We start from the raw sequence: 25,872 nt of genomic DNA on the forward strand, positions 1-25,872 counted from the left end.
AGCACAGGGAACACGCGTGAATAGGTGCCTGAAGTGGCAGATAAAGCAAGCTCTAGTTAATGAACTTTCTCGTCTATTCGAAAATACATAGTCTTTGGAGGAAGCAGCCGATGATATATATTTTAACTCAACTCAGAGTAACGAAAGATAAGGGTGTAAGAATACGAGGGACACAAAAATCACACCACACCGCTACCTTCCGTCGCTTAAGTGCAGTGCAGCATTCTCGCATCCTTTTAAAGGGTATAGAACTTTGTAATTTAAAAAGGGAAAAAAACGAAAAAAATAAAAATTGCAGACATCCTGAGATAGCGTATAGATACTTGGAATTAAAAAAAAATTAAAACATAAGAGCACATTTTAATATCGGCATTTCCGGTGTCTACATAGCAAAGGAAAGCATGGAGGCATTAGATTAATGAAACTAATTAGTTATTAATTAAATAAATATGAATTGTAAAAGGGTTATAATTCCATATTTTTCCAACTATTTCTTTGACAATTTTTGAAGCTATTTTATAAAACGATTTATCTCAGTCTCGATTAAGGTCTTATGATCTTTCTTGATCAAATTGTTTGTACATAGAAATAGACGTTAAAAAGAGTCAATAGAAGTTCTGAAAACTATGACGAACTATGTTTTTAAGTATTCTTAGTTTGACAATCATGAAGGTATTGTACACATTGTAAACATTCATGAAGGTATTGTACACATTGTAAACATTCATGAAGGTATTGTACACATTGTAAACATTCATGAAGGTATTGTACACATTGTAAACATTCATGAAGGTATTGTACACATTGTAAACATTCATGAAGGTATTGTACACATTGTAAACATTCATGAAGGTATTGTACACATTGTAAACATTCATGAAGGTATTGTACACATTGTAAACATTCATGAAGGTATTGTACACATTGTAAACATTCATGAAGGTATTGCACTAATTCATAGGTTACAATTAAACAACACGTAATTTAGCGGGAATTCCAATAAATATGCAAAATTTGATAAATAAATTTGCATTGTAATCTTTGGCACTTTCAAAACACGCGATATTACGACATCGGAATTTCGAATTAAAAAATATAATGATCAAAAGAGAAATGCTTGTTAACATCCACCCAATTAAATGATTTTCCAATTTTGATCAAGTATTATAAAAACCATAGATCGTAACTGGTAGAAATCATATTGCAATTACGATGGGACGTAAACTCTTCATTTTGATTGTCGTTGTTGGTAAGTAAAGTTCTTAATTGACGAGATATTTTTATTTGTGTGAAAAATTTAGTAATTGTAACTAGAAACTACTTGTAAATTTGATTCTTTGGAAACGCGTAGTAAGCCCTCAAAACCCGCATAGAAATTAATACGGGATAAATGGGGCACAATGATTCCAATTATCTGTATGCATTCCTATCTATTTAGATTATTAAAACTTGGTTTAAATATTTCTCCATAATGAGACCAGGGATAGATTTAATTTTAGACGTAGGAATGGAGAACAGAGTAATCTGGGCGCGCGTCAAAGTCCCGGACCCCCTTCCACGGGGAAGAGGCGGGTCATAGCGACAGAGGTAAAAAGGAATCACGTACTTTTCGCTGTCCCCATCAGCAACATCATCAAAACGTAGTTTAAGTGAGCAGCCAATAAGATAGTTTAAGCTTTTCGTTACGTGTTGGAGGGAGGGACTCTATACTGCGCTATGAATCGGACTGAAGTAAATACTAACCGTTCTCCATTCCTTCTTCTAAAATTAAATCTATCCCTGATTAGACCTTAGCTGTCTGTAACCCGTGACAAACTTATGGAACATATCTTATCAACTTATGATTAGGGTTAATAAAAGTATTTCACATCTCAGTCCATTTCTTAACATTCATATTTGTTCTTTGTACTGTTAAGTTCTAGTTCTGAATGCAATTAGCGCATTTCCTGGCCCTTGTGAGGGGCACGGTCATCATGGTCATGGCCACGCCTATGGTCACCATAAAGGCCATGGGAAACCAAGGCCCGATGAAGGCGAAATGGATGAAGGAGGGTCTGCAACCAATCAGGAGGCGGTCGTAAGCACGTCAAAAGCACCAGAAGTGGAAAATACAAATTAAATCATGATCTCGTTACGTGAATGAGATCTTGATTAAATCTTTAGCTTATATAATATCAGGAGTTCATAATAACCCCCCTTCGGGGGGGAAGTATGAAACTGGCCATAGAGCTAATGTAAAAATCGCGAACAACAAGATTCTGTCGTTGCGCATAGAATGGATTAGCCTGTTTGTGGACATACAACCTTACAGTATATCGTAGTGGTATTTATGCTCCTTGGTTTTCGTTCCAAAACTTCCGTTGGGTGGGACCTCCGTCGAAAAGAAAAATGGCGATATGGTGGACGTAGAAACACGTTGCAATTCTTATGTTAAAGATACTGGGAATAAATTTGTCCAAACTGTTTTAATTTAACCACGGAATTCTCACTCACACATATCACAACGAAACATCATTGACGATCGTTTAAATGTTTTGTAGAAAACTAGAAACCCCGACTAAAAGCCAACTTCTTAGCCAAGGCTTAATTTACACCGTCCCGACATAAGCAGACGTGAACCATTTTCGCTCTCAAAATCACAAGATAAAAATAGTGCTAACCCGGAAGTGTGTAAGTTAATGCGCGTAGGCGCTAAAAATGGGGTAACTATTTCTTTGGGAGTTAAGCGGTGTATGAATCCGCTGAGCTTTACGGCGAAACTTTGTTGTTACGGGCATTTTAGCCAGTTTCGTACTTCGGGCTATTATGAACTCCTGATAATATTAAACAATTAATTCTAATTGTACTGACTTAGATTAGATTAAAACTGATATTAAATAAAGATTGGTTAAATTGGTGGCCTGATTTGAAAGACAGATAAAAAATAAATGACTGAAGGCTCGTTCAGACTAGAATAAAATCTAACGTTCCCGTGATCAAAAAAGGGCTAACGAGGTGGCGCCATCTCGACACTGCCTGACGAAACTGAAAATTTTCAAACTAATCCCACAAATCTTTTACGTAGTCGTTGACACGTGTCTAATTAAGCGAGTAAGCAATTTCACCGACATGGACGTAAGATTTTATTATTCTATAGTCTGAACGGAGCTTGAAAAGATTTCATGATATCGAACTGAAATTCGTCATAATAACATAGTAGCTTCAGAATAATCGATTTGTGCCTCTGAGCAGTTAGAAACTTAATTAAACTTAATTACTTATGGTTAATTTTAAACCCACAATTACTATTTTAACCATGGTACAAACTTATTTCCAAAAATTCATAATAAATATTACAATAAGCGCATCGATTGAAATAAACTGCAGAGACCGTCAACAGATGCCGCCTTATAACTTCCCCAAATCATTTTACGTCATCCTTGACGTCACCAATCCAACTAGAGAGAAACACGGAATATTTATCGAGAAAACCGCTCCCAAGTTTTCTCCTGTTTTTCCCCCTTTACTACTCCAGTGCAGTCCGGAGCAGGCGGAAGGCCCCCCTTTTCTACCCTCGTTTTCCAACCCCACATAACTGGGAAGGGGATGCTGCTCTGATGGAGAAAGCCTCAACCCTACCTCCCTCATCTTCCCTCATCCGGGAGAGAATTCCTCCGCAGCTTCTCCGGATCCTTGGAAGTCCATCCCTTATTTTTGCGCGCGCGGCTGCTCGTAGCTACTTCGACGGAGAAGGCTAAAAGCGCGCCTTAAGTTTCATACTAAAAACCATTCTAAAAATTATGTTTCTCGCGCCAAAATATCGGTGAATTTCTGTGTTTGAAAAAAAAAAAAGATAAAAATTTGAACTTTCTCAACCAATTTTTTACGAATGGTTACAACAAGTTCTTGACCTCCGCTTTGTCAAGGGGGTCAAGCCGATACTGTGGATTGAATTAACATGAATGGTAGGTGTGTGCAGTGTTATATACGTTTGTAACTAGCTCACTCGCTTTGGGAAGTTTGGGGGAAAAGACCAAGACCAAGGCTTAAGACTTAGCAACTCATTTTCTTACAAGGCGGGTGTGTTGTTGATGAAATTAACGTTTCTTAAGAAAGACGCTTTGTTAATTTACGTATTTTAATAAAACGGTGGGGTTGCTATACGATGCGAGCTTAAAAAATTACTAGGTTGTATTATTATTAAGGTGTCGTCGTAAACCTGCCTTAAATAATTTCAAGATAATTTTATAACTTATTTAGTTTGTTACTGTGTCGCTACCTACTTACAACCTTGCGCAATTTAAATTAAATTTTAAAGTAAATATTATTGTTTATTTCGCGTTAGGGTTAGATAATTTGCATAAAAATAATTAACGTACGTTTTGTTTTAATAAATCAAAATAGTTGAGAAATTGAATCAATACCGTATTTCAAATACTAAGTAAGTTGATTAGGAAACCAATGACGTAATTTTGACGTAATAATTTTAAAACTGACGTTAGAAGATAATACTCATTACCTCTCCGTGTGACGTAGTCCAGGAGAGGTTCTGTAACGGCCGTGTCTGTCTGTCTGTCTGTCTGTCTGTCTGTCTGTGTGTGTGTCTGTCTGTCTGTCCGTTGTTACACCCACGTGACCGCGTTCGCAGTTTGCGTATCGGAGCAAACGTGTTCCCAATTTCCGGACCGCATTGACAGTTCACAGAAATTTGGAAAATTGTATTTCTCTCCTTTGGCTACTCTATACTTGAGTTCTCACACCACCATGTTTGGTCTTCGTCCATCCCATATGAACACCAGTCTGGAACTTTTCTGGCTTCCACCACCACCATCTTCTATTCTTTGTCAATCCCACATTGACACCAGTCCGCACTTACACTGGCTTCTTACACCACCATTCCGTCTATTCCATATGGACACCAATCTGTATCATTGGCTTCTAACACCACCATCCACTGGTCTTCCGTCTATTCCACATAGACACCAATCTGCATCATTGGCTTCTAACACCACCATCCACTGGTCTTCCGTCTATTCCACATAGACACCAATCTGTATCATTGGCTTCTACTCCATTATCATCGTTTGGTTTTAGGATATACGCGGCGATCAGCTAGGGTTACGAGAAACGTCTAGCCTCCCTAAGGTGGGATCGGCCACCAAAGGTTTTCGCAATTGCGCTTTTTCCTTACTATTATAATGGAAACGAATCGTATATATACCCCAAAATTTGAAGAAAGCGGGCAAGAGGGGTACCCTTCACTTTAAACGTCAATATTAGAAAAGTTTGAGAAGATAATAGTTATAACTTTATTTTAAACGATTTAACTATTATTAATGTTAATAATTGAAGATTAAAATAATTAAAAATAATTATATTTATTTAAATATTAAAGGTAATCTTGTTTCTCAACTCAAAATTAATACGGAAAGATTTAAAAAGCAGTCTATGTTTTTGTCTGTGTGTGTCCGTCCATTGTTACACTAGTGCGTCGCGTTAGCAGTTAGCCTTGTGTTGATGTGTTAAGAAATCATACAGAACCTTAATATTCCCTTTTTCCATAATATAAAGTGAATATGTGGAAGTATTTTTCGTAATTATGATGCATTTAGTACTTTTGTAGCTTTAAAGCTCTGTTTCATTTTGATATTCCAAAGATTTATTTTAATATTGTTATTTGAAATGGCTGTTTATATATTGCGTAGGCTATACTGCATCTGTATATAGAATAATCCTTGGTTTAGTAATTTCATGAAGAAAACTAAGACCTAGACTCAGGCGCGTATAACAAGTTTTATCCGTAATAGGCTTAGTGAAACAAAGAGTAAATAATTGAGGCCTGAGGTGAAGTAAACTTTTGGCTTTGATTTTCGTGTCTGAAATGAACAGACATCAACGGTTCAAAGTGAGCCGAAAGTTAAATACACTCTTAAATAATAATAATAAGGTTAGTAAAAGGGCTAATGGTAAACGGCTAGTAACTACAAACTTATTATTCTCTTTATGGTGCGCATTGACTATTAGTGCGTCTAGCTACAATTTAGCTTTGGTGTTATTTAACGTTAACATTCATGTTGGCAAACTAAGAATATTGTTGAGGTGAGACGAGACGATAGTGTTTACACTGCAAACCAGTTGTGAATGTAGCTTTCAGAATATAGGGTAAACAGCTGAAGCGTAGACTTCATTTCCTGTTCTTTTCCCCATTGACTGATTTCCATGTGTCCAAGATTTATCCTTATTGGATGTAAAATGTCGTCTGCTTTACTGTACATTCGCTATGTTTGGAATACTGCTTCAATATTTCGTAAATGTTTACTTCAAAAAAGTGAAATAATTCCATATCTAGGTAAATACGTTTGTAGTAGTAGACCTCTTGACACGGAGAGGTAATATTTTGGTTTTACCAACTTGTTTTATAGTTATCTTCATCAATAGTTATTAGTTAAGCAAATCGACATAAATCGTATTCGATCTTTAACACTTTGATTTGAATTCATTTTTGCTTTCAATTTTTGCAAAAATAAAAATGAAATCACGTGGAAAATATTTTTAAAAATCACGTGAAACATTTTGGCGCGCTTCTTTACATACAACTCATATGACGTAGTAGGGGAAGATTCTCGAGATAAGCCCCACCCCTTTTAAGGACCCATTTATTGAGATAATCATTTTACTAACAGTATACGTGAACTTGAGAAATGTTACAGCCAGTCCTTCCAAAACTGCTTGTTACAATTAAGTATTTTAGTCTCAATTCTGAATATATTATTAAGTACATAGAAAGGGGCTATGGTTATGTTAGTAATTTCCAATTATACTGTCTTGTGTCTTTTATATCTAACATAGACGTGCGTCTACAGCATGTGTTTCTGATAAGTCTGCCATAAATTAAAGGGTTAAACTGAGTGGAAAAGGTCAAAGAACATGGGTTCAGGGGGTCAACCAATGTTTGGGAGTTCATATCTCCGTAATTAGATGTTGTTGACCACTGTCATGTTCTTTGATACTATTTTCAACTTAGCTTGACGCTAATTTAATTATGGCAGACTTATCAGAAACACGAGGCTTTATAGCAGACGACATAGCGGTGCATGGGAACATCGTTATGTTTGTGTAGTTAGGCGTTTCGTCAATTTCGACTAATTTAAGGTGTGGTGTTGACTATTTTCGTATGCAAATTAAAAGGGAGGTTCTTTTAGATACGTCTAACGAGGTCATCGCTTCAACCGAACGGCGCCTTATTATATTTACCTAAATATTTCTGCTAGTTGCGATTAATTTATTTTTTAGCTTCGTGGACGTAACTTTATGTTAGATTTTTGGCATTTTAATCACGGTTATTTCAATATTTTTAGGGGATTAAGATAGTGCTTAATGAGGGCTTCGATTTGAGACCAATTACATCAAAATAGGTCAATAATTAAGGAAGATATTAGAAGTTTTATGAAAGTATGCTTTATATTTTTTACTATCATTTTTGTTTGGTAACGTAACTAGCGCCAATTTCCCCTAACTTCTGTTAAACATGGTGTCAAAATATGGCACTAGTCGGTCTTTATACTCCCTTTAAGCATAGCTTTAAAACACATGTCACCCTTAAACACGTGACGTGTTAATCTGTTAACCTTTGACAGCGCCTTTACGAAAATTTATGACCTACGTAACCTTATTAACTAGCTCTCAGTAACCAGTGACAAACTTATGGAACATATCTTATGTTGATTAAAAACTAACAATATTTTTTGAGAAGCTTGTGATAATTTCCAGGTAAAAGCTACCTTCTTAATTAAGCCTCGGTATGCGTGTAAACAATGCTCCATATCAAAAGTACTTTGCAGAATTAAAACTATATTAGTCCCAGTTTCATTCATAATCCCGGATTAAGCTTTATCTAATCTTAGATCAAAAACGGGTTATGAAGCATAATGTGAAAAGTTAAAAACGTACTATACTTTTGCTGTGTCAATCGCGTGGATTCGTTTCTAACAAATTGACCGGGATGAAAAGAAGTAGGTCACATCCAAAAATTTCTCCAGTACCAAACCAAACCAACCAAGCAAGCACCCAAGCGAGATGTTTTATTTTTCCCAATGATTTTTACGAATTTTCGTCTGCATAGCTGCAATTTCTTTAACAATACAGAGATTCTATTCTCTCTTTTACTAAACATGACCCTGTAAAAGTCGTAATATTCCCAGATTCAATTATTCAACTTTAAAAAATACTCAAAAGTGAAACAAATATAAAAAAATTTTTAGAAACAAACAAGATGAGCCCGACCAATACTACTTTTCCGCTGATATGTTTTAATGCCCCATCTATGTTCGGTGATGAGATTTAACATAATAATATTTCAATGTTAAAGTTATTTTTTTAATCACTAAAATGTAAAATATACAGGGTGTATCGAAAATGGTGGTGGGACCAAGATTCAGTGGGTTCCATGAGTCATTTTACTTCGAATACGTTTTATGACTTAAATAAGTTCTGATTGGAGTGTTTTAGCGATGAGCCCTTAATTTTAAGTAAAAAAAATCTGAAAGACAATACTAATTAAATAAGATGTCATCCATAACACACTCTAATCATAACTTGTAAACAGTGGGACTTGTGGAAAATGTCATTGTAAACTGGTATATACATTTTTGACTCAAAATCGCACGTAGAACCCACTTTTCTTGGGTTGTACCACCTTTTTGGAACACCATGTATAGGGAAAATAATCTTTTCAACGAAGGCAACTATCCTCGTCGTCTTAGAGTGTTCTAACGATACAAAATCCTACATAGCAGTCTCCAATAAAAGCCTAATGTAAGTCACACGTGCCTTTCCTTTATAGTTCAACCGAAATGGTCTAATCCAGTAATTTACGTATAGAGGAATTTTTCTTTTGGGAAATGTATGTATCACGAAATATTCTAATGACTTAAGGCGTAAAATCCAAATACCTAAGAAAAATCTACGGCTATAGCTAAGACAGTAGAGTTGTTTTTTATGTGAACGTCGAAAGAGGAAGGAAAAAAAGAAAGAAAAAAGGTTACCTCTGGGTGTCATTAAAAAGGGGCATTCCCTTTCGCTTGACGACCTCCGTGAACATAAAAAACTTTCTAAAACAAATCAATGAATTTTAGATAGGGCTTCCAACCGACTGAAACGGCTCCCCAATAACCAAATAAAGATCCTAAGGGGTCAGCTTATAAGACGAAAGGCAATTCTCCATCTAGGCCTAGAAAAAAAAAGAAAACTCATTCACTGACAGAGTTTGCTATTGCAACGTTCCCTTTCGCAAACTTGAAGGGTCAACCTGAGTTGGCACCTTGTGGAAATGTATGTTTACTGAGAACCCATATAAAACCTGGGAACGTTGAACGTTAAATTTTTTGCTGTTGTTATAGAGGATGTACATACAATAGAGGAGTATTCAGTTGTTGTATTCAGTTTTTTGGAGCTACTTCCGGTAGACACGTGGTTGGTTATTTTTGTATAATTATCACTCCCCGCCTCCATTGAGGATATACATTAAAGCAGACGACGTTTTCAACTAATAATATGTCTTGTACAGAAGACAATCTTCCGTTTTCGTTATATTCTTTGGAGCTACTTCCGGTACTTGGTTTCTTGGAGACACCTTTGTCTAAATATCACTGCCCGCCTTCATGGAGGATAGACATTAAAGCAGACGACCTTTTTCAACCAATAATATGTCTTGTACAGAAGGCAATCTTCAGTTTTTTTGGAGCTACTTCCGGCACTCGGTTTATAACACGTGGTTACCTTTGTCTAAATATCACTCCCCGTCTTCATAGAATATATACATTAAAGCAGACGACTTTTTTGAACAAATAATGTCTTCTACAGAAGGCAATCTTCAGTTTTTGTTAAAAGTTTTTTGGAGCTACTTCCGGCACTTGGTTTCTTGGTAGACACGTGGTTGGTTACCTTTGTCTAAATATCACTCCCCGCCTTCATAGAGAATATACAGTAAAGCAGACGATGTTTTTCTACCAATAATGATATGTCTTGTAAAGAAGCCCTATTGCAAACTACGACTGACTCTTTTTAACGTTTCGGCAATAAGAAATGACGACATTTTGTCAGAACTATTTGGTACGAAAGGAAATATTGCAAGTGTTTAAAATTTAAAATAGCGATTTTACGAATACACTATGAGCATAAGAAACGTAATAATCATTTTAAAAAAAAGGAATTTCGTTACAAACTTGATTCATTCGGTACAATTTATTTTTATGTACTTCTATATAACCTTCCATCGAGTTCAATGACTCGTAACCTATCAGACGTCTTTACTGTCTCAGTAATTTATTTATTTATTAAAATATCAGTTTACCTGTACTTCAAAAGAGCTCCACCTAGCAACACGTATCGAAATTATTAAAAAAAATTTAAAACTTCTTGGTCAATATTTTGATGACGATGTGGATACTGTTACCTCTATCATCTTTAAAAACAAGACACTGGTCTTGTTTTTGGTGGATCATGTCTCGGTTTTCCATTTCTGCTATTTTTAATTAAACAAATTCCTGATTATTTGGAGTCAAGTGAAGTCCCAAGCACACGGTATAATTGCAAAACCACAGAAATCAGTAGCGTTTGTCTACTTCCTTACAACAAAAGTTACATTGTTATTTCCCTTATTAATTTAGAGCAAAAACGCAGTATCTTATGGGTTATTTTATAAGAAGATACGATACTTTTGATGTAAAGTTTCTAAGAAAGTTCGATAATAATAATTTCATTACTTGATTCTACTTGATTGGTTTGGCTATTGGAAAACCGCTGCAGGCTTTACTAATAAAATATTACAAAACTGTTGATTGAATTACGAAAAATCCCCTAGGGGAAAAATGTACGGGCAGAAACAAACTTGAAATTTAATCATAAGACTGTAATTCTCTCCATAAGTATGGGTCTTCCCTACTAGCACATATTCTTTATGTAAGGGTGGAGATGGGCGTCTCCTGGCGACGAATTTCCGTATTTTTCAGGCAAATTTTAGGCTAAACCTCAACCCTGTAAATACTCTACAAAGAAGTATACCTAAAGAATATTTGCTACAAACCCGTTAAAGTGTAGAGATGCGCCTCCTGGTGGCGGATTTGTGTAAAGTATTTCTCGGCAAGATTGCTTTATAAGCAAAACCCTAACCATGTAAATACTCTCTAAAATGAATGTACTGAAAGAATATTTGCTAAAAGCACGGAAAAGGCTACAGGAGCGACTCCTGGCGGCTGATTTGCTTTAAACCGTAACCATCATCTACTGTGGTCTTTATCTCTAATCGTATCCGACTCGACTATGGATGTAAATCACAGTAGGCCATGGTTCTATTCTATTCCGGTTTGAAGTAGAAAATTAAACGAAGATGGCGCATTAATCTTCTTAGTTTTCCGATGCTAGAAGCACCAACGGTAGACCCATACTTATGCAATATAGGGTTATGTTTTAATGAATTTCTATGGGGACGCTCGTAAAGGTGTTGAACAAGCATTAAGGGAATATTTAGTAAGGATTTAAAGGATTTAACATTTTAATTTTACCCGCATTGCCACAAGACATTGGGGTTAAACTAAACAAGAATATGTAGCGACCAAATGTTTTTAAACGTAAATATGGATGATTGCAGTATGTTTAGAACGAGTTCATTAAAAGTAACGTTAAGTATTAAAGATTATATAATATACCACAAAAATTAAAACTTTTTAATTAAGAAGTATTCATTAACCATTTTCAAAGTGCGTAAGATTTTAATTTTAAATAGTGATTTTCTCTCATTACGAATGTGCAGAAGCAGGAATGCATACAGCTAATTGGAATGATTGTGTAGCCACATTTTCTTAACGTATCTAGGCGTGTTTAATGGGAGGAGCTAGTTTAATCATTATGTTGTGAATGACCTATCTTTGCTACTAATTAATGAAATCTCAGTTAGAAAGACGCCATGGAATTAAGTCTCAAGCCTGGCCTACAAAACCCGAATTCATATAATTTAAAGTGGGATATATGGCTACACAAGGATTCCTGGTAGCTTTATGCATTCCTGGCAGAAGTTAATAACTTATGTCTTGAGAAGTATAAGACTCTAAGGTTAAGGTTGGCTGCCTAACCCTAGTGATACTGTACGAAAAATACTATCACTAAAGGCTTTTGTAATTCCTCAGAGAAGTAAAACTGACTCCTAACCTGATGAAAATTATGAACCTTGGCTGAAATTAAATTAACGTAAGGGCTGTTTTACCGAATTAACAATGACAAAAGCAGCAGTTAGCCCTTATCGCTATTAACTTTCAAAGGGCAAGCCAGGGCGAGCGCCGAGATATCACGCTAAATGATATGGTGCTATCATAGACACACTAATAAAAAGGACACATATTATAAATTTTATGATATAATTCACGTACCACATGGTAATCAATTTCTAGATTTTACCAGGGTTAGATTTAATTTTAGAAGTAGGAATGAAGAACAGATTAATCTGGGCGTGCGTCAGAGTCCCGGACCCCCTTCCACGGGACGGGGGGTATGAAAGAAGAGGCGGAAGGGTGATAGCGACAGAGGTAAAAAGGAATTACGTATTTTTCGCCGTCCGCGTCAGCAACGTCATCATAACGTAGTTTAAGTGAGCCAATAAGATACTTTAAACTTTTCGTTACGTGTTGGAAGGAGGGGCTTTATACTGGGCTATGAGTCGGACTGAAGTAAATACTAACTGTTCTCCATTCCTACTTCTAAAATTAAATCTATCCCATTAATATTTTAGGATGGCATATCCATGTCCTGAATTTGTTTGTCTATGTAAATAAAAATGGGTAGCTTGCACAAAAATCGTTAATTATTCATATCATAAGTGGACACAGATTTTTTTTCCTTTTTAATTTTTATTTGCATAATGCAAGCCTCTGGCGGGTAGATTATCGGATTTAATTTTTAAAATGTCACTAACATTACAAGGTACATAAATCGTTGTAATTGATATTAATTTCATGCATTTTCTGGGTAATTTAAATTAAAAAAGAAGTTTTAGAAGTTAATAAAGTTGAAGTAAGAGTGGTAAAAATCATGCAAGGTTTTTCATGAATCTTTAGCATGAATTTTCAGATAGCAGTTCAGTTAGAATGTCCCTATCTGTAGATCCTAGTTCAGTAAGAATGTCCGACTACAGATCCTAGGTTAGCTATAATCACCGAATTTAGATCCTATTTCAGTTAGAATGCCTGTCTTTAGATCCTATTTCAGTTAGAATGCCTGTCTTTAGATCCTATTTCAGTTAGAATGCCTGTCTTTAGATCCTATTTCAGTTAGAATGCCTGTCTTTAGATCCTATTTCAGTTAGAATGCCTGTCTTTAGATCCTATTTCAGTTAGAATGCCTGTCTTTAGATACTATTTCAGTTAGAATGCCTGTCTTTAGATCCTATTTCAGTTAGAATGCCTGTCTTTAGATCCTATTTCAGTTAGAATGCCTGTCTTTAGATCCTATTTCAGTTAGAATGCCAGTCTTTAGATCCTAGCTCAGTTGGAATGCAATATTTAGATCCTAGCTCAGTTGGAATGCAATATTTAGATTCTAGCTCAGTTAGAATGCCCGTATTTAGAACCTAGCTCATTTAGAATATCCGTATTTAGATCCTAGCTCAGTTAGAATGCCCGTCTGTAGATCCTAGCTCAGTTAGAATGCCCGTCTGTAGATCCTAGTTCAGTTATAATATCCTTATTTAGATCCTAACTCAGTTAGAATGCCCGTCTGTAGATCCTAGTTCAGTTATAATATCCTTATTTAGATCCTAACTCAGTTAGAATGCAATATTTAGATCCTAACTCAGTTAGAATGCAATATTTAGATCCTAACTCAGTTAGAATGCAATATTTAGATCCTAACTCAGTTAGAATGCAATATTTAGATCCTAACTCAGTTAGAATGCAATATTTAGATCCTAGATCAGTTAGAATGCCTGTCTTTAGATCCTAGATCAGTTAGAATGCCTGTCTTTAGATCCTATTTCAGTTAGAATGACCGTATTTAGAATTTTAGATCCTATTTCAGTTAGAATGACCGTATTTGGAATTTTAGATCCTATTTCAGTTAGAATGACCGTATTTAGAATTTTAGATCCTATTTCAGTTAGAATGACCGTATTTTGATCCTAGCTCAGTTAGAATGCCCGTCTAGAGATCCTAGCTCAGTAAGAATGCCCGTCTACAGATCCTAGCTCAGCTAGAATGCCCGTCTACAGATCCTAGCTCAGCTAGAATGCCCGTATTTAGATCCTTGCTCAGCTAGAATGCCCGTATTTAGATCCTTGCTCAGTTAGAATGCCCGTCCGTAGATCCTAGCTCAGTTAGAATGCCCGTATTTAGATCCTTGCTCAGTTAGAAATGTACGTATCTATACTATCAATAGCAAAAGGAGCCCATTAAGGCCTTTGAAAAAGAAACAAAATTCATCCTTGTTTTTTAGCTACATCGTATGATGTATTTCAATTTTGAAACTGTTAGTTTGACCTACCCTGTCGTCGTCGTAGTAGTAGTTCCACAGATTTTTATTTTAAAACCGAATACGAAACTTATGAAACGAATCCATAATCTTATCTTCATATTTCTTTCTCAAATAATTTTGACCACATTGTATGTACTTATACACTCCATTTTTATCAGATAATGGCACGTAAAATTTTAAAATATATGGATAAAAAAACGTGGAAAAATGTGAGCTGATTTTAAGATTAAAAAGTTGGTAGATTTTTGTTAAACCGTTTTCATTTTATCGATCCGGGACCCATAAAAGGCAACCGAAACCGGGGTGAGTGGGCATGGGGCATGGAAGAAGGGGCCCCAAAATAGTTGGACGGACAGAAGCGTGTCTCTTCTCTCAGCTGGAAAAGGAAGATTGTCCAGAACGATAAAAGGAACCCCAGCCACCAGCATTTTGTGACAATTCAAAAGCTAAGCAAACTATAACCCCAGAAACAGGCATGATGTTACGACGTTGAAACGAAATGAAGCCTCGCATCTCATCCACTGTGAACTTAAGTTGACTTAAATACGAATTCCGTTGGCAGTGTGGTAGATGTAGGCCTGAATTGAGTTAGGTTGTTAGAGGTTAAGTTGATAAACGTTAGGAAATACAAGCCAGGTTTCAATGTTTAGAGGTAGTTCTATGGAACAGGGGAGTTTATTTGAAACGTTGGGTCACTAGTGTAATGGTTGGTTCCAAACCCTCAGTCGCTGTCTAAACGACTGACATTAAATACAATGGGTTCTATCATAAGTTCATAAGATATTTTCCTACCATAAGTTTGTTAATCTCTGGCTACAAACTGGAGCTTGTAATTTTGAAGTGAGTGAGGTAGGTCATAGATTCGAGGAGGTAAAGCGAGGGAGGCCTGGTGAGGCGCTGCTGTCAAAGGCTTAGTACAGACTAAATAGGATTAGAGATGGAAGTCCTGCAGAGCAACCGAGGGTAGTCAATAAACCCAACCAATAAATAAGCAAGTCGGCTTGGTCTCGTCTCCATATAAGGGATAGGATCACGTGACTAACAAAGTTGGCTGTAGTACCATCTGTCGTTGAGTGACAAAAATAAATCTCTTGTTTTTCTGATTGGATTAGAGTCTGTCTCCTGGGGTAAAAATAGGTTCTGCGCATGACAAAATCAAGCCAATCATGTTATCCCTTTATCTCCTAAATCTCCTATTTTTCTGATTGGATTAGAGTCTGACTTTTGGGACAAAATAGGTTCTGCGCATGACAAAATCAAGGCCTCAAAACCCGAGAACGAGATATGAGCCGTTATAAAAATTCAAAAGATTCGTTGGTTGGGTCTGTTCTTGCGTCGTTCTCTCTTGAACTAGCGCGAGCTGTGAGTCTCTAGCATTATGAAGCGTCATGCTTATGGAACATATCACTTATAAACTTATGGTTTTATACTTATATATATAGTTGCAAAAGGCAAAGCTGGATGAGTAGAGAACGGGGTAGGACTCCGAAAAACAAACAGTAAAGTTTTGCTGCCTCTTTTCGGAGGAAAGATATAAAGGATTCGGTGTTCCTTTCGTCTTTTGAAATGGAACCAATAAAAGGGTGTATGGTTGAAAAGTATTAAACGTTCCCATATCCTGTTTGCTTTACACTCCTAATTTCCGTTACTTCCACTTCACTATTTCTAAATCGAAAAACGGAGAGTAATAACCTTCAGCTGCCGGAAAGATCTCTTTCAGATGATACTTTGCTTCTTAGAAACTAAATGTCCGTTTCAGTTTCAAGGAGGCCGACTATGTTTCATTTTGTACCAAATTTAAATCAAAAATATCGTTATGGAAGTTCAAGGAGACCAGTCAAAAATTTTAATTTGTTATAGGAAAAATTGGATTTTTTCTTAAGAAATTATAGGATTTTGTAGGAGAAAAAATCACGTGTTTTTAATATAGGAAAATATGGGAGTAAATAAGCCTGCTCATATACTGTATAAACTTATTTCGGCCTAAACTATGTAGAAAACCAGAAGGAAAAATAATAAATTGGATTTTACTTTGAATTAAAATTCAGAGGAACTTAATTAAATGATATAATATAATTTAAAAATCCTGAGCAAACTCTGCAATTACGGTCAAATCTAGTCAAATGTCATCTCAATTATTAAAAGAGCCAACTAAATTTTAGGATAAATTTGATGCTTAACTATACGGAAACTTATTAACTAAGCAAAAAATATAGGGTTTTAAAGTGATTATAGGACCGCTGGGCTCCCTGGGAAGTTCGAACGTAAGCTATTGGTGCTAACCACAAACGTTGGTCAATTTTCCTTCAGAATAACTCCTGGTAAAGCATTGAGAATTCGGTACCATAATTTGTTAAGACTTCAATGCAATTATGTTTATGATTAAATTGTCTTCATGACCTTGAAGTAAACGACGAAGGTCATGATGACACATGTTTATGATTGAAATATGCCTTCATGACCTTGAATAAACCTATGAAGGTCATGATGACACTATAACCCGTGCACCTTCCTCTCCACTTGAATTTATTTCTGTTCCGTGATTTTGGTATTTTATTTGTAATTGAGGTAAATTATTTTTGTATATTCGCAGAGCAGTTATGTCTCCAGGAAACATGTGGGAGGCCATCATAAAGGGACGGTGTAATTTGACTTCGTAAAATATCATGAACTATCGAACCAAGTACCTGCGCAAGGTCCTCGGATGCTTCGGCACTTCGGGGGCTTCCCTGTGGGCCTCGCTGACGTTCGCCTTTTCGAATTTGGTATGGACGTCGGCCGTGACGACCATGGTAGCTTTGACGACAATTAGCAACGGACCCACGACGGTGGAAGCCAAAGACGTCTACCATATCGGAGCGGTTCTCAGCGGCTCGGACAATACCATCCACTTCACGCAGGCCATCGAGGATATTAGCTCCGAACCGAACATTCTGCCTCCCAACATCGCCTTTTACGCCATCACTGTGCGCATGAGCGGGAATCCCATTAAAACCGCTCAAAGCGTATGCGAGACTCTCATCAAACATCAGGTTAGTCAAAGACATTCGCAGTCCTTAATTCAACTTAAATTAATTTAAGGTATTTGCTCGGTCAGCCGGCTAAAACGCAGTTACGAATCGTTGAATGATGTTCTTGAGATAGTTTTGGTTACGTGTAACTTTACAAACCAGTGGGCCCCCAATTATTCAGAATTTACTTCTCAAACTGACAAACAGTAAAGCTAAACTAAACTTTAGGATAAACTCTCGGTTTCTATTGTTGTTATCAGCGAAACTCCAAGACAGTCGTTCCATAAGTGCATATCATTACCAAAAGTTTATATATTTTAATGACGTGTCTATGATGAACTTGCTTGATATTTGTTTAAATATTTTATGGATTGAACAAGAAACAGTGCAAACCACTAAACCTACATGGCTCCTTTTTTAGATATATTAAGTTAACCATATTTTGATCACTAGCAATTCAATTGCACATTGCTTAACAAACCGCACTAATATTAAAATACAATAGACCATTGCATTAATTCCTGCAGGTATGCAAACACATGAACATGGGCGGGGTGGTTCCCATCTTGGGTTATGTCCCTGGCACCAAAAAGCACCCACCACTAGAGGGCAGCCCGCGAGTTGGGTAACCTACAGACCCACATGTAGTGAACACTCGGGATCTCCATCTGGCGTTGCATCTTGGTTGTCACCAGGGAAATATAACTCAAGATGGCGGCCAAGCCCCTGTGTGTTTGTTTCACTGCAAGTAATTATTGGAATGCGGTCTATAGAAAAATACTCAATCGTTCGTCCGAACCACCAAAATTGTTCTAGAAAACTTTCGACAGAACGTGTAGTGTATTTGGTCGAACAACATTCGATCCGAACTTGGAAATAATCAGAGATCCAGGGAGAGATGGCAGTGGCGTTTTTTTATAATCCATCAAAGCCCTGGTTCAATCCTTATATTTACTACCGAAAATCCCAGTGGTCCTTTATACAACGGATGAAATTTCGTATATATGACCTAGATCCGTTGGGTTTACAAGCCACGCCACGCTTCAGTGGGCTTCATCCTTTACTGAAATTGGTAGATATTCTACACCGGCCCGTCAATCACCGGCAGATGTCGTTGTATACTTAAGGGTGAAAAATCACTATGGCATTCGGGGTACGCGGTTTCAGATGATATTTTCCATCTAATCATAAGTTTATAAGTGATATGTTCCTTCCATAAGTTTGACATTTGCTATACTTCGTAATGCTATCGTTAGAGACTTACAGCTCGAACTAGTTCGGGAAGGAGAACGACGGAAGCGAGAATTGAAGTCCTACACTCGGTGGTTAATTTTGCAGCTAGGACCTATTCCATCTAGGTCCTATTTAGTCTGTACTATATATGCAGCGTCTCACCAGGCCTCCCTCGCTTTACCTCGAATCTATGACCTACCTCCCTCACTTCAAAATTACAAGCTCCAGTTTGTAAAAAGTGACAGACTTATGGTGAACATATCTTATGAACTTATGATCTTTTGTATCGTATATCCTCTTATTTAGAGGCAATGGAGTTTGACGCTAGATGTCGTTACGTGATTTTCTTACTTACGCGCATCGGGGATTGAACTTTAGTCATCGGGTTGATGATGTATTGAAATGTAATACGAGCTAGTAAATTTGGCTTTTTTTTAAAAAAAAATAAATAAAATTTAGCTAAAAATCATAGAACTAGCGTTTTGCTAGAACATTTGAAGTTAAGCAACTCCAAATTTATATACAGGGTGTTTCTGCTAAGTCTGCCAAAAATTAAGCCTGGTGATGTTCTTTGGGAAATCAATTTTGAGTCGAAAATGTTCTATACTTCTATCTATCTCCATTTTGTTTGTCACAAGGGACACTGTTTTCAAGTTAAGATTGGATATGTATTTTACGAACGACCCCTTAAATTTAATTAAGAAACTGATTAAGACAATGATTGGGGCTAATTTAATTAAGGGGTCATCCCTAAAACACTTTCTCATCAAATCATAACTCGAAAACAATGTCCCTTGTTGGAAACAAAAATGTCATGATAGAAGTATAGAACATTTTCGACTCAAAAACGCCGGGTACCTTAGCTTATCCAGTATAATATAATATATAAGAATCAAAAGTTATTAAAGAACTAAAAAGATTTCTCTTTTTTTTTTGTTTGGATGTCAAAAATCTCCATCCTTTTTTTATTCTTGTGCTCCAAAACCTTTAAGAAGCTTCTGTCTATTCTCTTATACCTGACATAAGACAGGCACTATATATATATACAGCCTAAGTAAAAAAAATATATATATATATTCTTGAATGGCAGGCTATGTTATTCTTCCATTGGGTCTGAATGCACTGGAAGTCGTACCACTGCCATCAATCTTCAAATTGAAAACAAAAAAAAAAGTGCAGAAAAAAAGGAGTTCGATTTATCAATTCGATCCCATAGCTCTTACATTGAACTGACAGAAGGATTTCTAAAGGTCTATGAAAAACGGCTTAGAGTCGAGAAAACAGAGGACTTATTAGGTTGCTTGCTGGCTCATGATAAAGGGTACATTTTTTTCGAACATGTTTCTAAGAAAATAAAAGACTTCTAAAAAAGATGCGAATATAAAAATCGCTTGGATGGATGCCGGCACGATTTTTAAGGGTTTTTTGAAGTAAAGCTGAAAGGATAGTACAATACTCAAGTATCCGTGACATGTTCGGATTGGATGAGGACCAAAGTTTGATACTTGACTTGAGTAGCTTAGTTGGGGTCATGAAGTTAGTAGCGACAGGATTGTCGAAAAGAGAGAAGGGGGAATTGGTAACTTGAACGGTACACAGGTCGTTTTGTATCTCAGGCGCATGTGCACACCTACCTCCCTCGAGACATTGTAATGTAAGCTTGGGTGAACTAAGCACACGAACAACCTCAGAAGACTTAAGCCTCGGCTGTTAGTTGAAAGAAAATTTCTCTCTGGTTTACTTTTCTCTCTGTTGCGCTGATTGCGCATGTGCGGAACTGACTGTAGGACCGGTACCGGTTTTGAAACAGTAGCTGTTTGAAAAACAGATCATGCTTTCCACCTCTTGTGTTAAATATTTTACCTTTAAGAAGTTCTTGATGCCATAACTAGGTGGCACCTAAAGCGTACGTAATTTATGCTTAACCAAAAACTAGGGTATTATGGGTAAATTTTTGGGTCCATGCATGGGAAAGGGCCTCTCGTGTATTTATTTAACTAAGAAACTGAACTTACAATGATTTCAAATTTAATTAAGGGGTCATCCCTAAAACACTCATCAAATCATAACTCGAAAACAGTGTCCCTTGTGGCAAACAAAATGTCATGGATAGAAGTATAGAACATTTTCGACTCAAAATCGATAGCACAAAGAACATACCCCCTTTAATTTATGGCAGACTTATCAGAAACACCCTCAGCCTGTATACACACGTATCTAAAGCAAAATGAGCCCAGAAGACCGCTTACGAATTTATAAATATACGACCCCTTTAAAATAAGAAGAAAGAGCCTCAAATAGTCTTTGTGTATGTCTTACAGACGACCACCACCAAAAATGGCAAAATCTGAAAAGGTTTTTCAATGAAATATTGGGGACGCTATGCTTCAACACCCTCACTCATACCAAGAAGTGATATCTAGTTTACTAGGGAGAAGGTATAAGATGCCTAAGTATTCGCGCGCCATAGTCCTGCAGTCCCCCTTTCAAAATACAAGGGAGGCGCCGGGCTATTTCGCCTCCTCTCCTCAGTCGGAAAATATGACTGAAATTTTCGTTGTCATTCGCGTCGCGCTGACGTCAGTTTTCAAGAACCAATGAGATGCTGGTTGTAATTTAGAGGCGGGGATTAACTCCGGACACGTCTACGATTGGACTGGAGATAAAGCTGGAAATGTGGCGCGAATTTATACCTTCTTCCTAATAAACTATATATCACTTCTTGCTCATACTGCAGAAATTTACATTTTTCTCAACCTTCTCTTAGATTTCACGTTTTCGTTCTTTATTTTCCCCTTTTTTGTGAAAGGTCAAACAGGGGCTTAGTGCAGTTAATAGAAAAAAGAAAATACAACCGCCGCTAGAGGGGGAGAGTTACGTATAGCTATAATGTTCCAGAAACACGCCTGGAATGCCAAAACAACCAAGCAAAAGACCCAAGCTACGTTGTAAATTTGTCCTGTGCCGTGGTCTTCGTTTCAACTAGAGTTTTCATCAATAATATTAGAGGAATCTTATACTGGAATACAGTTGTTAGTGAAGTAAATTCATACTGGGATGTGCTCCTCACTCAGGTCGCGGACATTCAGGAATCCCCATAGTCAAGAAATACAAAAAAAAAAAAAAAAAATGGCGAACCCATTTCTTCTTTGGGATTTTTTAAGCTCAAAACGATAATAGCATATAGATCGGGCATTAAATTTTGAATTGCAACATCAATTTTTTTTCGTTTTGTTTAATTAATAATTATACCATAAGTTTATAAGATATGTTCCATAAGTATGACATTAACTATACTTCGTAATGCTACTGAGAGACTTACAGCTCGAGATAACTAGTTCGAGAAGGAGAACGACGGAAGCGAGTCAATTGAAGGCCTACACTCGGTGGTTAGTTTTGCAGGATTTCCATCTAAGTTCCTATTTAGTCTGCATTACTAAGCCTTTGATAGCAGCGCCTCACCAGGCCTCCCTCGCTTTACCTCCTCGAATCTATGACCTACCTCACTCACTTCAAAATTACAAGCTCCAGTTTGTAACATATCTTATGAACTTATGCAATTAGAAAAGTTTGGCCAATGATACAGCTGTTACATTCTGAAAATTCATTGCAAAAAAATTATCAGTTTCAATGGCTCCCGGATTTAAAGGCCGACTTCCATCGATAAGAGTTCTAGCGAACTGAAAACCGAGCATCGAGTCTAACAATGGAGTAGCGACCGTGCCGATTTTCGAATCCCCGCAGGGGTAAAAGATGGAAGGGTTCTAGATAACTGAAACCCGTGCAATGTGGTTCTAGCGAACTGAAGATACACAATAGAGAATTTCCTTCAGGGGAAAGCAAAAATTCGAGAGGAAATAAATTTAAAAGGATTTCTATTGTTCATCTTCAGTTCGCTAGAGCCACATTGCACGGCTTTCAGTTAGCGAGAACCCTTCCAACTTTTGACCCAGCGGGGATTCGAAAATCGGCACGGTCGCTTCATTGTTGATCTCGATCTCGATTCTCGGTTTTCAGTTCGCTAGAACCCTTTTCGCTGGAAGTCGGCCTTTAAGCTCGAATGTTTATCATAAAAATACGTGACGTCGTTTATGAACGACCCCTAACCTCTTGCGAGAGGCTGTCTGAAATAATCATTTTTTCGTGGCATTCTTTTTCTCATTTCATACCTCGCTCTGTATACCCATTCTTAATCTTAACAAAATGTCTCAAGAGGTAACGGTTACGGTATTTCAGAAAGAATCCCTTTTACTTTTTTGCTGGTAGCCAACTTTAAAAGAAACCTATAAGAAGGTCAAGGAAGTCTATAGTTTCCTATACTTTTCTTCACCCCGTTTCCTTTTCCTTCATAGCATCGGTTTTTACTTCCGTTTGAAATATTTCAAAGCCAAGATTCATTATAATGAAACGAGAAAAAAAGAAAAACCTTCAGGAAGTTGAGCTAATGCCTAAAATCAGAAAGGAATAATAGAAGAAGGATGACACACTGTATCCTCTTAATACTTTAGTTATGTAACATGAGCCCTTTTTGTTTGCTCTCCCAACTGCTCATCAAACTTCTGATGGGTATCACATCGCACCGTACTAGGGTGAATTAACTATAACTATTTGGTGGTATTTACTAAATCCCCATTCAGCAATCAAGCAGGCACAAACCTAGATTGTCTTGACGTTTCGGGACAAAAATTAATCAACAAGCGCATGCATGCGCCTTGGCAAATAGTTAATCAGCGCTAATAGATATAATAATGATGAGGGAACTATTTAAAATGTCGTATGTCTATGCATGATTCGGTTTAGTAATTAACCTTGCTATAATAAATGTTAAGGGATTTTAGTAAGAATCATGTTACAATTACGAATTACCCCGCTTTGTGGTTGGTACACTTCTCCCGAGAGAAATAGTATTATATACTTCTGATATTATATACCATGTTCGATTTTGACTTGGGCAAAACACGTGATTTCCACTGGAAGTTCTCTTATAGCTCGTGTTCGAGTCGTTCCTGAAACTATTACCTTGAATCCTAGCATAAATCGATGCGCCCGTACTATTTTCCATGAAGTTGGGTCTGATATACTTTTTTCTCTTTCTTTTCATGTTTAATCTAACGTCTATTCTATTATTATGAGAATGGGACGTCTTTTCCCCGAAGGAGTTAAGACTTAAGATAGAGCTATACATGACTTGTAGGTAAAGCATTGTACACGTCGCAGCTTTAGTAGTACTTTAGGTCCCTTTCAATCTACATTATTCAGCACTAATCGCTAATCTCCGTTCCATCGTCTTTGCTCCTGTTGTTGCAGGTCGTCTCGGAGAAGAGCCGAACCTCTACATTACATCCTCTACATGAACGGATTTGCTTCTATTCGTATTTTAAACATAATCAAAGGCAAATAGAAGTAAAGAAAAGTAAGAAAGTAAAGACCCATTCAGACTGTAGACAGTAAAATCTTACGTTCATGATGGTGAAATCGCGATGCTCGCTTATTTAGACACGTGTCAAGGGCCACGTAAAAAATTACGGGTTTATTTTGAAAAAATTCAGTTTCGTTGGGTAGTATCAAGATGGCGCCACCTTGTTACCGCCTTTTCATTTGCCATAGCTCACTCGATCATGTGAGCAGACGATATATGAAATGTTTACAATTCCTGGCCGTATTTGTCATTTTGGATGAGCAGATATTTTAGTATTGAAAAATTCAAAATGTTTTGTTTGTTAAAACTTCATGGATTAATAATAACTAAACTTTTTACAATATTTATTGAAATTAATCTTTGGGCCTTTGAAAAGAATTGTATGAAAATTTAGGGCCTTTGATTTCACCAGTGGTTATCAATTATTAATCAAATTGGATAAAGAGAATGTATACTTATCAACAAAAGACAAAAATATTCTAAAAAGCCTTTTATCAAATGAAACAATGGAGAAACTAATGTAGTCTGTTTCCGCCTTAAAAACCTTGAGGAAATAAAAAAACGATTAAAAACAGAGATACGCGTCAAAAATTCTTTAGAAACTTGAGCCTTTTCAAATGTCAGGAGTCGAGACCCGGTCAAAAAGAGCGTCATTAGAGGGGGCAAACACAATAAAAGCCCGAATTAATCATTTTTAATGCAGGTATACAATTACTTTCAAAAACGTCTTAGCTTATCCTCCTGAAATTGGATCTAGTAACTAAGGAGAACACACCCTTTAAAAAATAGAGCCTGGTGTTTTGAACACTTGATTTCTTAAGGCAACAAACGCGTTAAACATGACCCTATCTAATTAACGTCTTTGTGTCTGGATATTCCGTCTTAACTTTGATGTAGCTCTTTATTTGAAAAGTGTATATTTATTTGCATAGACCAGCCAGCCAGCCAGAAGGGATATCAGCAATACTTTTGCTTACGATAAACAGCGCAAAAGTAAAAAAAACGAAAAATCGCCAAAATCTCTTTGTGAATTTCAGAATTTGATGAACAATCCTTAGTTTATATTTCGAAACCCTATCCCTGCAGCCATATCTCAAGACAAGGTTGCGTTGCACTTCGCATGCACCAATTTATAATTTTAAAACGATCTAAGTTTCTAACATTCTAGCTCTTCCTCTGTGTCTAGAGAAATGATCCGTTGCATTTGATTAATATTTTAAGGCGGTACTGGGTTTGGTTTACTCGTATCTAGTTTCGAGCTCATCTATATTACATCCAAAACATTTTATCTATACATTACGATTTGTAGTAACATACGATTTTTTTCCTGTAAATATCTATCTTACTTTTTCTTGCTCAGAAGGAATTTACGGTTTTCTTGACTCTGACGGTATGTTTTGAACTCAATTTTTGCATAGGGGTTGGGTATAAAAGCAGTAAGGGCCCGCCTCTTTAGCGTTTAAGAAAATGGGTGTATACGGACGGGTTTGCCAAAGCTGGTAGCAAGCAGTCTGCAAGAAGTTAAATCAGTTTAAAATTTCGGCTCACTTTGGTGGCTTTAAATTAATTTTGTAGGATACGTTTTGAAAATCTGGGATTATATTGAGAATATTAGTTAAATCGTTTGAAACACGCAATGAACCTTATTGCATAAAGAGGTTTTTATTTACTTTTATGGCCGCCATTTTTCAACATGGCAGCATATCGAACGCC

At 36.7% G+C, this 25,872-nt stretch overlaps 1 protein-coding gene across 5 annotated transcripts in view; it reads left to right on the forward strand.

Moving 5' to 3' along the window:
• Window positions 1-3,574: 3,574 nt before the first annotated feature.
• Nmdar1 (glutamate ionotropic receptor NMDA type subunit 1) overlaps window positions 3,575-25,872 on the forward strand; it is a 69,005-nt gene continuing 46,707 nt past the window's right edge. For 2 of the 5 annotated variants that reach the window (XM_089857496.1, XM_089857497.1), the window contains exons 1-2: window positions 3,575-3,944; window positions 17,090-17,528. In XM_089857496.1, the coding sequence (XP_089713622.1) occupies window positions 17,163-17,528 (366 nt within the window). In that variant the 5' untranslated portion in view covers window positions 3,575-3,944; window positions 17,090-17,162. The remainder of the gene's footprint in view (window positions 3,945-17,089; window positions 17,529-25,872) is intronic. The other 3 variants (XM_089857495.1, XM_089857498.1, XM_089857494.1) reach the window with 2 other exon arrangements.

Source organism: Phalangium opilio, unplaced genomic scaffold (genome assembly GCF_054372755.1).
Source record: "Phalangium opilio isolate 3A_F unplaced genomic scaffold, DU_Popi_V2 ptg000217l_1, whole genome shotgun sequence".
In the NCBI taxonomy this organism is placed as follows: Eukaryota; Metazoa; Arthropoda; class Arachnida; order Opiliones; family Phalangiidae; genus Phalangium; species Phalangium opilio.